This window comes from Terrapene carolina, unplaced genomic scaffold (assembly GCF_002925995.2).
Source record: "Terrapene carolina triunguis isolate 2854851 unplaced genomic scaffold, T_m_triunguis-2.0 Scaffold85, whole genome shotgun sequence".
NCBI lineage: Eukaryota > Metazoa > Chordata > Testudines > Emydidae > Terrapene > Terrapene triunguis.
Window position 1 is genome coordinate 1038868 of NW_020664436.1, and position 14587 is coordinate 1053454.

Consider the following 14587-nt stretch of genomic DNA (forward strand, 5'->3'; position numbering starts at 1 on the left):
GAGATGAGATGGGAAAATCAGGGCATCTATGTGTGTTTGGAAAAGTATCTTTTGGGTGAATGATGAACAGATTGAGTGTCCAAGGCTGCACAGCTTTTGTGCTGGGAACCATTCTCGTTACACCTCATCCCCAGTATTCATGAGTCCTAGAATGGGAACAATACACACCTGGCAAAAACACAGCAAATTAAAGTGCTGTTTGGCTTCAATAAAATTAGCATTTCTTAATTAAAATGGACAACACAGGAAATTACAGGGATGTCAGAAAACAAGGTCCCAGACTGTCTGTCTGAGTCATCTCCCTTATGTCAGAAAAGTACAAGACAATGAAACAGGTGATCTCTGTAATATCCAGCGAAGATCCTGTCCATGTTCCTGATCTGAATTTCTGGACAACTTCAATAAAGAACAGACTGCAAAGATTCCGTGTTGGGGTTTACGCATGCTGAAACAGGCCCTTTGAGAAAGGTTTAGTCAGTTCTATTTAGACCTTTAGCCAGGTTGAAATTATTGATAAAGCTTCTTTTTTCTTAACACCGAGTCTTATTGTATTAACACAGGGTTCTCCCTTGACTCCAACCAAAGACGTTGCTGATTTTCTTTTTGAATTTATTATCCTATTGGGGGGAATGGTTAACAGTTCATAACAATGATGCCTAACCATTATATTCAACCCAGTATCCCTCACAAAACAGGTTGGGGGCATGCACTTCATAAGGTTACAGCATACATGAATAGCTTTCTCACTCCATGCAGGGAACTGGCATCCCGAACAATTTCAATCATACAGAGAATTAGTGCATCTCGAAGGAGGAGGACTTCATGCATTAAGAAATGTTTGTTTCCTTCCTACGCATGGCCAATGTGCAGCAGACACTGCCAGGTAAAGCAAACATTGTACTGTCCTCTGTCATCATGGTGACTGGGTGGAGAATCATTGGCCAATACCTGTGCCTCCATTTTTAAATGGGCAAGTTTGATTAGTTTAAAAAAAGTTAGATATCAAAAGCTGCTTTTCCCCTGCTCTCCCCATCACCCCAGTCCCAGTGGAGGCAGATGTAAATTCTCCATATGCATCTGGTTTACAGAGCTGTTAAATTCACTTCTGTTGCTTTGTCTCTCTCATGCTGGTGTTTCTTGTGTCTTCTTGACATCAAAACTCCAATGAGTACAGAACCCGCCAGGACTCCAGCTATTGCTGCCAAAATCACAGCCCAGTAAGGTACCGATGGGTCACCTGCCCCCACTACTGGAGCTGTATTTTGCAATCCACTGTTTCTGGATGTGAAAAGAAATGGATTCTCCTACAGAGGAAGGAGAGAGGATTTTACTGGCCACAAAACACTTCTGAGCAGAATCAGTCTATATGTCACCCATCCCCTATTGAGACGGGACAGTCCTTATTTCTTTAGCAATAAATATTGACTATTTCTCCATTCTGTTTCTTATGAAAGCTCCCCTACCCCAACAGATTTATATTCCCCCCCCCCCCCACCAAGTGTTCCTTTTTATACATTTCGGATCACTGCAGCTTTGGCATTGCTTCTGAGCCCATTTATTGTAGATAACCCAAGGCAAAAAATGAAGCTGGTTGAAACGAGAGGTTCTCATTGGGGCAATGATGCATTTTTTCACTAAATCCCAATGAGCAGACCTTCCTGAAAACCTGTTTTTGTCACAAAACCAGAGATTTTTTTGGTGCTATTTCAAACCCACAAAAGATTGCCATCTTTAATATGCTTGAATTATATTGCTGGCAAGAAGGAAAGGGAAAACAAAAGGGGCCCCATGGGTGAGGATATAGTGTGGTCTTTACTTACTGAGGTTGGACACTTGAGTTTGGATCTGTCATGGGCGAAGTTATTGTAGCTCTGCTTTTGACCAGCTGGCTCCAGCTGAGGGAGAGAAGAGGGTCAGCAAACCTAAAAGTGATGTTTTCCTCCAAAACTCTCCTGATCTGGGTGGGTTACACAGTTCTATCAAATCACACACTCCTTTGCACCTGCAAGGGGTTCTGGAATATGATGGGTCACAAGACAGTTTTTCTGCCATTTTTCAAGTCCGGGACCAAAAGAATTAACTGCTGTCCTATCTGTGGCAGATGTTAGTTACCTCATTTAATGCACTACTGGAAGGTGCTCAGATACCAAGGGGATAGTAGTGGCATAGAATAGAATAGATCAATCTCTGCAGTCCTTACGCAGACAAGGAATTCACTGGGAATTTTGTCTAAGTAATGACTGCAGGCTTTGGTCCATGAAGAGAGGTAGTTTTTGGGGAGAATAAAAATCAGTGAAGGGAGAGTGTGCCACTCCCTTAAACCATCTAGTACTGCATCTACTGACCTCAAGTGATGAGGGGGGGGAGGAAAGAAAGTGCCAATTGCATGATAGAGAGGCATAATATCATTATAGCCCCAGAGCTGAGACCGGGAAAGGGACTCCAATAATAAGATTCACATATGTTAATACTGGGAGTGCTTCCTGGCTCTATGGTCTTGTGAAAAAGTAAAAGTAGAAACTGAAGCAATAGGAGAGGTGAGCCAAGGAACATGTGAGGTGCAGGAGATGGTGCCTCATGTGTTAATAATAACAGGGGAGGAGAAAGCTACATGGAAAAAAACCCTGCAGAGATGATGTGAAGGGAACCAATGAATTCAAAGACTTGCTGACTGTCATGGAATTCTGCTGCTGGGTGAAGGCCAGCATCACACAAGAGTCTAAACCCTCTGGCTTGCCTACTCTGGAGTAAGCATAGGTTATTTTTGCTGTGCCTTAGGGGAGGGCAGCAAGCATCCCGAGGGGAGTTCCCTGCCACCTACATGAAGTGTGTTCTGTCTGTGGTCCCCTGGATATCTGTACACCTGGTACTCCTTGTGCCAGGGTGGGAAGGAATCTGGCATGGAGTCAAGAACAAGGGCTGATCACATGTGGAGATCCATATCCCACTTGTAACTCAGTGTGAAATGGGAACTCCAGCCTGCTAACTTGGGGCCTGATTGCACCCCCAAGGCCCAGCCTATGTTACAGGTGTGCTCTGGGTGGGAGAGGCACAATTTCCACTGAGTTCCTCAGCATGCAGGGAGAGTGCACATGCTGAACTAACCCCCTGGATAGTAATCTGCTCTCTGCCATTCCACTGGCCATCTCAGTGTGCTGGTGGAGGTGAGGTGAGCTAGGTTGTAGACCTGATAGATCAATGATTGGCAATGGCATACTACATTAGTGAGACATACATTAGTGAGACACAGTCAAATCAGTACCGTTAGGAGTGAAAAGTTAGCTACTGTCTCACCCCTTACATATAGTATATTAATGTTGCTATGTTTTGCAAATAGAAAAAAAAGGACAGATAATAAAGTGGTAGATTGGGGAAAATGTCAGGATTATGTACTTGTTTTTGCTTGTTTGGGCCCTTCTTTAGCTGGAGAAAGACACCAATGTCAAGAAGCAGAATGATTTCCCTGTGGGACTTGATCTAGTGCACTGCCACAGCCAGCAACTTCAGCCACTTGGACAAAAAACTATGTTGTGTCTTCCAAAAACTGTTCCAAGGGCATCATAATATTTGATGATTAGTCCAGTCTTGTTGTACACTGTGGGATGGCAGCTACATTTGGGACCAATTGCTTGCTTTATTATGTACTGCCTGAATCTGTTTGTGCAAGATTTGTCACATGGTGATAAAATCAATTAGAACACACTAGCTATGGCGCAATATTATCTACTAAACTATAACCCATCAAAGTTTTAATAGTAGACAGAGCTGGAAAGAGTAAGTTATTGAACTACGTGGATTAAAGCCCAGCTGGCATGCAATGTAAGAAAAGGAGTTAATGTGTAAGGTGTAATAGATTACAATGAGATCTGTCTGTCTGCTTCTTATATAGCCCTCATCCCCTGTAGGACTTTTCCATAAGGGTTATTAACCCTTGTCCCCCTTCCTTCTTGACCTTCTATCAGCTGTCAGCCAGCCCTTCTAAGAGGCAGGTGCAGGAGAAAGGCAACAGCTGCTTATTGTTGTTTCAACATCAATACCATGTTTTCCATTTCTAAAGTAGTTCCAGAGTTTGTTTTTTTAGCAAAATGGAAACACTGAAGAGAGCATAGTCTGTTTGTGTTCTCATAAACTAGTACTCAACTATTTTTAAACCCAACCCAGACCTACATTTTCCCCCGCCCCCCAAGTCTTCAGTTGATTGGTTTAGTTTAGTTTTTCATTATCCCATAATCCTCTGGGGCTGGAGACTACAGGGGTTGAGTTTTATTTACGCAAGCCAATTATATAACAAACATATTCACAGTAACTAAGAGCCTGATTTATAAACCAAAATGCAGCCACCTACTGTTCACACAGGATTTGTCCATATGATTAATAATACCAGCTCTCCAGCTAATGTAAACCAGTTTAACTCCATTGACTTCAATGGAGGCCATATAAGTACATAAGATAGATAGATTTTGAATGGTTCAAAAGGGGCCTTAACCACAGATTCGTAAAACAAATTTCCAAATGAAAGGCTACATTCTGCCCTCACTGACACACCCAAAGTATCTGTGTATCCATTTGAAGACTCACCAAAGCTATTTCCACTAGTTTCCTTTCGTTGGCAGTGGACAAGCCAAGGTTGAATTGAACTAACCTGTCAGCCCTAGGACTGACCTCGCCATAACAGATTTGAGGTATTTTATTTAATCAGGAGAGAGAATAAAAAGAAAAATATACAACCCCCTCCAAAATGGTTACAAATATCCCAAAGCTGTATAAAGTCTTATAGTCTGGGGATGGGCACTGGGAATAGTCCTAGGACTATGGCTCCTACATCTTCCTGCAAAGGAGGAGCAGTCCCCTGAACATTTCCCCTGCAACCACAGAGACCGGGACTGTGTTTAGCCCTTGCACAGAGCAGGAAAGACAGAACACAAGGGATGGGGAGGGCGTCTTGTGCCTGCCCCATCCCTGCATACACACATGTGGGGCTAGAGACAATCTGGCCATTTATGTGTATTGAGGAGAACTCCTCTCATTTGGCCAGCAGCATGCTGAGCTCTTTCAGGCAACAAGACAGGGCTGCTGAGCAAAGCAGAACAGAAAAACAAAACACTCTTACAAGAATCACACACAGCCTCTCCATACACAGACACGCACTGGAGTGCAGGGACGAGGGGTTACAAGAATAACCACTAATGTTAAACAACAAAGGGCTAGATCTTCAGCTGGCATAAATCAACAAAGCTCTGTTGATATCAGGGGAACTGATTCACAGTAGCTGAGGATCTAGCCCCCAGATCAGTTTTTTAAAGGAATAAGACCTCGTTTGTCCCCCGTGGAAGGTTTTCTTCCAATTTGTGTAGGAGATGAGTAGCAGTCTTGACAGAATGAGAAACCCTGGTGGTGTGGAGTAAAGGGCAATCATGTCTGGATAATGAATAAGGGGCAGTGAGAACTTATGAATGCCCCTAAAGAGGGCTTTTCCATGTTGCAGCAAACATCCAGACTCAATGTATTACTTTTGATTCTAGAGGAGCCTGCACAGTTACTTATTATATAACCCAAGTCTAACTTCATTTTACTGAAAGGGAATGGCCTAGATTCATCCCCGATTTATCCCAGCTTCCGCTGGCATAAACCACGTGCAGGACCCCTGCAGGCACAAAGTCTTCTCGGGGGGATGTTGTGGTGGCACATAATGTCCACAGCTTTCTTTCCATCCCAGTGCCCCTGGGGAACAGTATCTGAGCATCGTCTCACATGCACCTTCTGGGCTCCTCTGTAAATATATATATATGGATCCATTCTATGACCTCTTACCATATTATTCCAGAGTGCTATGGCCATCTCAGCATGGCCTCTCTCAGTGAAATGAAAGCAATTCATGGAAAAGAAACTCAGGTCTGGCTTCCCATTCTGCAATTCAAAAAAATGTAATAATTCACCCCAGCGTCAAAGGATCTTTTCCACCTTGTAAACGAGACTGCTATTTCAGCCTTATTGGGCTCCTTTCCTCCTGCAGTTGGGGGCAAACACACATCTTGATTCCACCTCCAAGGGCCCATAGTCCACATGATTAGTCCATAGAAAGCAGCACCTACAATTTCAACCAATCAAGAGGCAGTGCTTGTTTGTGTAACATCCATAGATTTTAAAGCCAGAAGGGCTCATCATGATAACTGACCCCAGTGGTTCCTCAGACTTTGAGACCCAGCATATCACACCTAAAAGTCAAAAATACTTGGCAAACCAACTTAGTCATTCTAATCGGTGTGGAGATGATGCATTCTTATTCTGATGCTATAAACCAACCTAAGTAGCACCTCATCGCAGCCCATGGATTGTATCTCAAGAACCAAAGATCTAGTCTGACCTCCTGCATAACACAGCCCACGGAATTTCATCCAGTAATTTCTGCATCAAACCCAAGAGCTTGTGGTTGAACTATCTAACTATCGAGGATCTCATAGGGACACCAATCACTGCAGTATCGAGCCAAGTCTTGAATCTCATTCAGGTTCGAAAGATTGTGATTATTTATTGTTGTTTGTTGAATTCTTGAAGCTCGGCTTCAGTTTCTTAAACCTTTCAGGCAAATTTAGGGCTGCTTTTAAAGTGAAAACCCAAGACTGTGGGTTGATACAGTTGAAGCACAAAGGTTTTGTGGGGCAAGCTTGCCCTACTACTACCAACATGGTAGCTAGTCTTTGGTCTCCAGATGTCAATATTGCACCTTTCAGTAGAACCTAAGTTCACTTCTTAAAATGTGCTGGAGTTCTGTGGAGATAAGGCAAAAGGGTAGATACTATGCAAAACTGGTTGTTTGGGATGAGTTTCACGTTGAGTTTTTGCATTCCTAACTACCACTGCATGCAAGATGCAAGGGTTAAAGAATGGGAGGAGAGCTGTTTATGGCTTTTTTAGAGAGATTTCAATCAGTGCATTCCCAGCTCACATATTTCCTGAAGTCACTTGATATCTCCAGCAGATTCACAAGCAATAAACTCTTTCTTACTTTCATTGTTTCATTATTATTTTTTCGCAGTGCCCATAATATGCTAGAGTCTGTGCAAACATAAAAGACACGGTCCCTGCCCCACAGATGTTACAGTCCAAAATAAATCTTGATGTTGGCATCAAAAATGGTAGGTAATAAAACAGGACTCACGCTGTTTAGTGGGATGATGGTATTTCGGAAAAACGGCTGCACCACAACAGTAAAATCCTCACGCTGTGCATAGCGACCGCTGTTAGCCATCAGCATGCTTTTGATCTGTGTGGGATTGCAAGATGCAAAACAAAAAGGTCATTACAAGATTTATCTCCCTCATCAAACAAGGGTTATAAAATATGAGTCTTTCACCTCTCTAGATCATTAGTATAAATCCAGCCTAGATAGCACAGAAGGGTACAGAAAATGGCAAAGAAAACTATTGAACATGTGGAGAGACTGCCATAGAAGGAGAATGTGACTAGATTAAATGCACATACATAAATGATTCTAAAGTGGACAAAAAGAAATGTTATACATATTAATAAACACAATGCATAAATTAACTTGTGCAACTTAGTGCTATATGACATCAGTCAGGTCTAAAGCTTAGGATTCTAAAAAAGGATTAGGGCCAAAATTTTCAAAAGTGACTAGTAAGTCTGAGTGTCTCAACTGACACATCTTTGAGAGACCTGGTTCTCAGAGGGTCGATACACAGTATTTTTTTTTTTAAATCAGGTCCCATAAAGGTTTCAATTTTGGCAACCAAAAATTGGGGCACCCAAAATTAGTAGTCACTTATGAAAATGTTGGCCATAGATGCTTATATAGAAAGTGAGACTATCCATTATTATGTTAGATAGACTAATAGTTTATGGTTATAAACCCTGATGCTTCCAGTCACATATCAACTGTACCTTCCCCGACTCCTGAGGTTAGGGAGAATTTTCCCTTATGGGTGGGTTATTTAATAATCGTCCAGTACAAGGATTCATTCACCTTCCTCAGAAGCATCTGATACTGTCCACTCTTGGAGACATGACACTGAACTAGCTGGAGCCTGGATCTGATCTGCTATGGTAATTCCTATTTTCATAATAATGACTGACAATTCTTCTCATCTAATAGCTATTGGGTGGCCGGTGTGAAATCTGACTAGATCTTAGTTAAGTTAATACTGGACAAATGAACATAACCCAAAATAAACACCACTACATTGGCAATAATTAGCCTTTGTTTGGCAGGCCAAGCAAAAGAGCCAAAGTCCAAATAGGCCATGGTCTTTCCCCACTGAAATACAATGGTAGAGAAGCATGAGGAAACTTGCATCACCACTGCCCAGACAGTAGCTGGATCTTCAGTCTACACATACATCAAAATGGGGTCTTTCGCCATCACCAACCACATTTTAAAATATGCTACAGTTCTATGTGGAAGATGAGAGACATGACAAAAAGGGGTGAGCAGGGAGGGAAGGGCAGAGATGAACAATTAAGGAAATAGAATCCAGGTGTTACCTGAAAATCTTTGTTAATTATTTTCATTTCTTGTAGTTCAGGAGAGCTTTCCTGTGAGGTTAAGAAACATGGGCAAAGAGTCCTTGAAAGAAAAAAAAAAAACAAAATCAACACCCACCCTAGACAGTCTGTGTATTCATTAATAACATGGTGTAGTTCCAAGAAGCTCAAGATGGCTTAAGTTATTAAATGCAGAAATTCAATCACCAGGCTAGTTTCAAGGTGGATAGAAACCCTCCTCCCCCCAATAAATCACCTGTTTTTCAGAGGCACTGAACACCCACAACTTCCACTTGCAGTCAACAGGAGTTGCAGGTGCTCAATTCTTTTGAAAATCAGATCCAAACTGTTTAACATGACATAGCAGTAGCAGACCACGTGTGTTAGACTTTAAAAATCTACAAATATGTTTTAAAGCAGGATTTCATAGAGTTTAAGGTGAGAAGGGACCATTAGATTATCTAATCTGACCTCCTGTATATCACAGGCCAGTAAATTTCACCAAGTTATCTGTTTAACTAAAACACATCTTCCAGAAAAGCATCCAGTCTTGATTTGATGACGTCAAGTGATGGAGACTGTACCACTTACCTTGGGGTTTTTTCCCCTGTAGTTAATCACCTTCACTGTTAATTTGTGTCTAATTCTTAATCTGAATCTGTCTGGCTTCAGCTGCCAGCCATTGGTCCTTGTTATGCCTTTCTCCATAAGATTAAAGAGCATCTCAGTACCAGGTATTTTCTCCCCGTGAAGCTACTCATACTTATATGTGTATCAAATATATATCAAGTCACCTCTCAATCTTTTTGGATAAGCTTTTGATAAGCTCTTTTTGATTTGAAAGCCAGTTCCTTATTTACTTGCCTACAAAGAATGGAGTTCAGGGTTTTGCACTACAATTGTTGGTCCTACCAGCAGAGTAAGGAATGAAGCTGAGTATGGATTCAGGCATTGGGGATTCCACTGATTGTTGTAGGACCCTGATCTGGAATCGGGGCCGGTGCAAAAGGGCTTTGAAGTTCAGCATTATGAAAATGATTCTGTTTGTGGCATGATGCCCAGCCTCAGTGAGTACCGGGGAGAGAGGTGGTGATGTTTGGCTGATGTTCACTAGAGTGCAGAAGCTTTTTAGCAGTGAGGTAGGTTTCTGTAGGCCTAGACTTACTTTAGCCGTTAGTGTACCCATGCTGACTAGTTCAGTGATCTTGAGTCAACAAGATAAAGTATTTGCACTTTGCTGGATTGAGGATCTAGTTTCTGTCAAAATAAAATTTTATATAGGGATAGATCTGAGCCAGAACTCCAGTTTCAAATGTTCCTGGATGTTGATGATGTTCAGATCCAGTTTCATCCTCTGTGGCTTCAGCCCAAAGCTAACTTTATAGTTGAATAAACAGGAATTCGGTAACTGCAATGCTGCCCTCATTTAAGTGCGTGCTATTTTTGTTGAAGTCAATAGGAGAGGGAAGAAATTGACTCAATATCATCATTATGATGTATAGTATCCGTAGTATCATCATTCCCAGGTTCAATAACATCCAACAAGGTAGAGGCTTTTAAGCCCTGTATGGTTGCCTTACTAATACCAGTGATATTGATTATGCCTAAAAAATAGCATCCAGTAGAAATAGATATTTGATTTGCACACTTACGTCCCTGGAACGACACACCCCGAAGTTTCCCTTTCTATCTGACGCAGTCCAGCGATCTCCATGATCTCCACCAGGTTGACAAAGGCTCGAGGGAGCTGCAGGGTTCAAAGAAATCAGGCTTGTTAATGCACAGAGCACAATACAGTTACATAACAAGACAGGGAGGCTACTTGTAGGAAACAGTGAGTACAGGCAGCACTGAGAGGGATTAGCAGCATAGAAGGGCAATGTAGAGGAGGGAAGAAGATGTACAGTGAATATGAATCAACAAACTCACTGGCTGCCACTGCAGCCTAACTCACTGGAGCATTTCTGTTGGTTTACAGTAAATAGAGGCTTACACACTTTGTTTAGCAGTCAGAATGGTAAGTAGGGCTGTGCTGTGTACTTGGGTTTCACCGCAAAAGTATGTGAATTTGTGATCTGGAGAAGGCAAGGATGTGGGATGGGAGAGAGGAGGGGTGGGGGAGCAAAAATCCTCAGGAAAAAAATATTGGTCTCAGATACAAACCCAAATACAAAAAGAATCTATGTAAGACTCAGTCTTGACTTGCCGCACTCCTTGTCACACCTGCCCTGCGCCACCACATGGCTTTGCCAGGGCATCTCCAGCCTAACCAGCAACACCACCTCCTGTGCTAATCCTTGAGTGAACAGCATCAGTTGTGCCAGATTTTTTGATGTGAATAAATCTCTCTTGGGGGCTTGATGGAGAAAACCATTTAAATATAATTTGTAAGTTAAGTTGGAGTCAGGCCAGAGAGGAAATGCTCGGTGCACTGACCTGCATTTCCACCCAGGTCCCACACCCCTCAGTGCCCTAGGCATAGTAGAATTAAAGCCACCACTCTTCACCTGCCTGGCCAGTGCTGGTGTTGAGGGACAAAGTGGCAAGCCAGATCCTGCTCTCTGTTACATCACTGTAAATCAGGAGTCACTCTGCTGAAGTCCAAGGAATTACACCCATGTAAAAGGAACACAATCTGGCCCTATATATGGTTTATTGATATTAACCCTTTGACTGTGGTATTCAGAATCTGTCTGTGTGACTTGCCAACACGGCATTCTGCATCACTACTAGCAATAGGCATTCCAGTCCAGACCCTCTGACTCCGAAGCATTAAGCCCAGGGCAGAGCCAGAAGGGAAAGTTTCTTCCTCGTGTTGATGATGGAGAATGTGGATTGTGTCCCATGGTTAGCTGCAGCAACTTGATTCCGGGACTTAGCCAAATGTTTTCTTGGACTAAAAAACCCAGGAATGGTACAGATGGGGCATATGGTCACCTCTTGCTCTTTGTAGCAGAGATCAGGTGCCATTGTGTTACAGTCAGTTCTGATGCTATCTATTAGACACTGCAACATTATGTGTGGGTACACATGTGAGAATATGGGGTTATAGGTGCATACATGGTGGAGTGTGTGGGGATCAGTGTGCAGAGGGCTGTGAATGTATTATATGCTTGTGTATGCATGCCTTGCTTTTAAGTCAAAATATTTTTCAGGGAACATATATACACACAAACAAACAATTATATATCTTTTTTCAGTACTTGAATGGTCCCCATGACCATAGTAGCTGAGCACGTCACAGTCTTTAAAGTATCCTCACAACTTCCCCCTCCACTATGAGGCAGGGCAGTGGTTTATCCCCTTTTTACAGATGGGAAACTGAGGCACGAGACTAGATGACTTGCCTGAGTTCACACAGGAAGTCTGGGATGGAGCAGGAAATTGAATCCATCTCTCCCAAGTCCTAGGCTAGTGCCCTAACCACTGACCAGCCTTCCTCTTCTTTTGTCCTCTCATGGTTATTTTCACTATCACAAGGGCAAGAAATGCAATCTAAAAAAAAAAACCTAAAAGAATGGTTTAGATTCTGGAGCAAAATGCCAAGGTGAGGAGGAGGATTCTGTAGAAAGTCCTGCGGTTGCATGATTGCAGCATGCATAGGGCCCATCATTTTATTGTTCAGCTTTGCAGTGTTTGTGTATCTTTTTCTCTCCCTCCCCCCCACTGAAATGTGAAAATCAAGAACAGTCAGTTCTTCCTCTGCTTCTGTGCTTTTTCTCTGTAGAGGTGCAGGAGGCACTATCTGACATATACAGGGAAGTTTGATTCCTCAGAAAACCTCCTAAATTCAACTGAGCTACGTAGTCCACGATTTGATGAAACATTTTTGCTCATTCTCATTTTTTTTTCCCCCCCCCCCCCCCAGCTCATGCCAGTCACACGTGGAAATGACTCCTGGTAACAAAAGGAGCCCTATGCTGTAGTTTTCCCCAAAGCAGCAGCCCACCACTTTACTGCCCATTAGCTAGCTAGGTCATTGGACTGTTAGTCAGTGTTAACATTACTACTCTAGCTATCTGGAGAAAGGCCTTGAATGAAACATAATCGCAGATCCTCTGTCAGAGGTGAGAAATATCTGAGTGTGATTGCCAAGAATTCAGCCTGCTAGCGTATCTTAAAAGCTTACCTCCTGGTATAGAATATCAAGAGTGTCCTGAAGATGTTTTACATAATTTTCTACTGAATAGGTCTCCTGTATAAAAGGAAAATTAGATCAGTCATTTTTCCAGTGTGCAAGAAACTATGGCTGGAAAAAAACCCAATGGGTCCATTCTATAACCTCTAGTCCCTAGCAAAGCCTGCAAGAGGCTAGATTCTATACTATTGACCAAACGCTCCTTTTTATCTCCAATAGCACAGGCCTGTATTTTTTGAGCAGATGACTACTGAGTTCTGTTCCTATTGTGACACATGTGCAGCTGGTCTGGTAATTGTGGCGTTTCCATGTGACCAATACAATTCCTTAATCCAAATCCAATCTTGTTTTATAACAATTCTTGTCAGCATTCTTTTAAGGTGCATTTTTACTCTGAAGAATGACTGAATAAATCATGTTTAATGTGTTTCACTGACTCCAGACCAAGTTTGCTCCATTTACAAACAGATTCGTTTTCCTAACTGCCAGCTCTGGAAATTAAATCTGGGATCTGAGAATCAAGATGGGTTCTTTCCTCCAGTATATAATCTCCAGTAATAAATGATTCTGCAAGCCAAATTAGGCACCGAGCGATATCTATGCAACCCCACTTTGCATGAGGAGTTGCAAGGGTGTTATTGGGCACATGGTGCTAGATCAGGGGTGGGTAAACTACGGCCCCTCCCCTGCTGTCCCCCGTCCCCCGCAGCCTCAGCTCGCTCACTCCGCCGCCGCCGGCGCAATGCTCTGGGCAGCGGGGCTGTGAGCTCCTGGGGCAGCGCAGCTGCAGAGCAAGGCCTGACCCGGTGCTCTGTGCTGTGTGGTGGCAGCGTGGCCCGGCTCCAGCCAGGCAGCGCAGCTGTAGCTCCGCCAGCCACCGGTGCCCCAGGCAGCGCGGTAAGGGGGCAGGGGGGGTTGGCAGAGGGCAGGGGAGTTCGGGGTGGTGGTCAGGGGGCAGAGGTGTGGATAGGGGTCGGGGCGGTTTGGGGGGGGAACAGGGGGTTGAATGGGGGCAGGAGTCCCGGGGGGCAGTCAGGAAGGAGGGGGGGGTTGGATGGGGTGGCAGGGGACAGGCAGGGGCAGGGGTTCCAGGGGCAGTCAGGGGACAGGGAGAAGAGGTGGTTGGATGGGGCAGGGGTCCCAGTGGGGCCGTCAGGAATGAGAGGAGAGGTTGGATAGGGCGGCGGGGGTCCGGGGGCAGTCAGGGGACAGGGGTGTGTGGATGGGGCAGGGGTCCCAGAGCGGCCGTCAGGGAAAAAGGGGGGTTGGATGGGGCAGGAGTCCCGGGGAGGGGCAGATAGGAGGTGGGGGCTGGGCCACAACTCCCTCCCCTGACCGGCGCTCCATACAATTTACGAAACCCAATGTGGCCCTCAGGCCCAAAAGTTTCCCTGTCCCTGTGCTAGATTGAGGCCTCACTGAAAGTCAATGGAAAGACTTCAATTTATATCAGTGGGTGTTGGTTCAGGCCGATAGTTTGTCCTGCACAACCCTTACTACTGGGGATGATATGTGAGAAGGAAATAACCCAGGTTGACTCTCAGATCATCATGGTAAGGTTTTATGGCTGGTAGTTAGGAAAAGACATTTCTACTTGTAACGTGATCATATTTGCTCTGGTGCAGGGGTGGGCAAACTACGGCTCATGGGCCAGTTCCTGCCCGCAAACCGTTTTAAGCCGGCCCATGCGGCTCAACCCTGCTCCGGCGCTCCAGCCGGGGCACTGGGTCGGGGGCCACACCACACGGCTCCCGGAGGCTGCAGCATGGCCCCGCTCCGGCTCCTACGTGCTCCAATTGGAGCTGCAGAGGGGTGCCTGCGGATGGGGCAGCCGCGCCTCCGCATAGGAGCCAGAGACGGGACATGCCACTGCTTCCGGGAGCCGTTTGAGGTAAGCGCCGCTCGGAGCCTGCATCCCCTGAGTCTCTCCCCATGCCCCAACCACCT

General features: G+C 44.3%; 1 protein-coding gene across 1 annotated transcript in view; it reads right to left on the reverse strand.

Moving 5' to 3' along the window:
- Window positions 1–691: 691 nt before the first annotated feature.
- PLB1 (phospholipase B1) overlaps window positions 692–14587 on the reverse strand; it is a 115410-nt gene continuing 101514 nt past the window's right edge. Inside the window, exons 52-58 of the mRNA XM_026649579.1 lie at window positions 12632–12697; window positions 10155–10249; window positions 8503–8584; window positions 7160–7264; window positions 5812–5907; window positions 1821–1895; window positions 692–1304 (exon numbers count right to left, since the gene is read on the reverse strand). Coding sequence (XP_026505364.1) covers window positions 1083–1304; window positions 1821–1895; window positions 5812–5907; window positions 7160–7264; window positions 8503–8584; window positions 10155–10249; window positions 12632–12697 — 741 coding nt within the window. The 3' untranslated portion in view covers window positions 692–1082. The remainder of the gene's footprint in view (window positions 1305–1820; window positions 1896–5811; window positions 5908–7159; window positions 7265–8502; window positions 8585–10154; window positions 10250–12631; window positions 12698–14587) is intronic.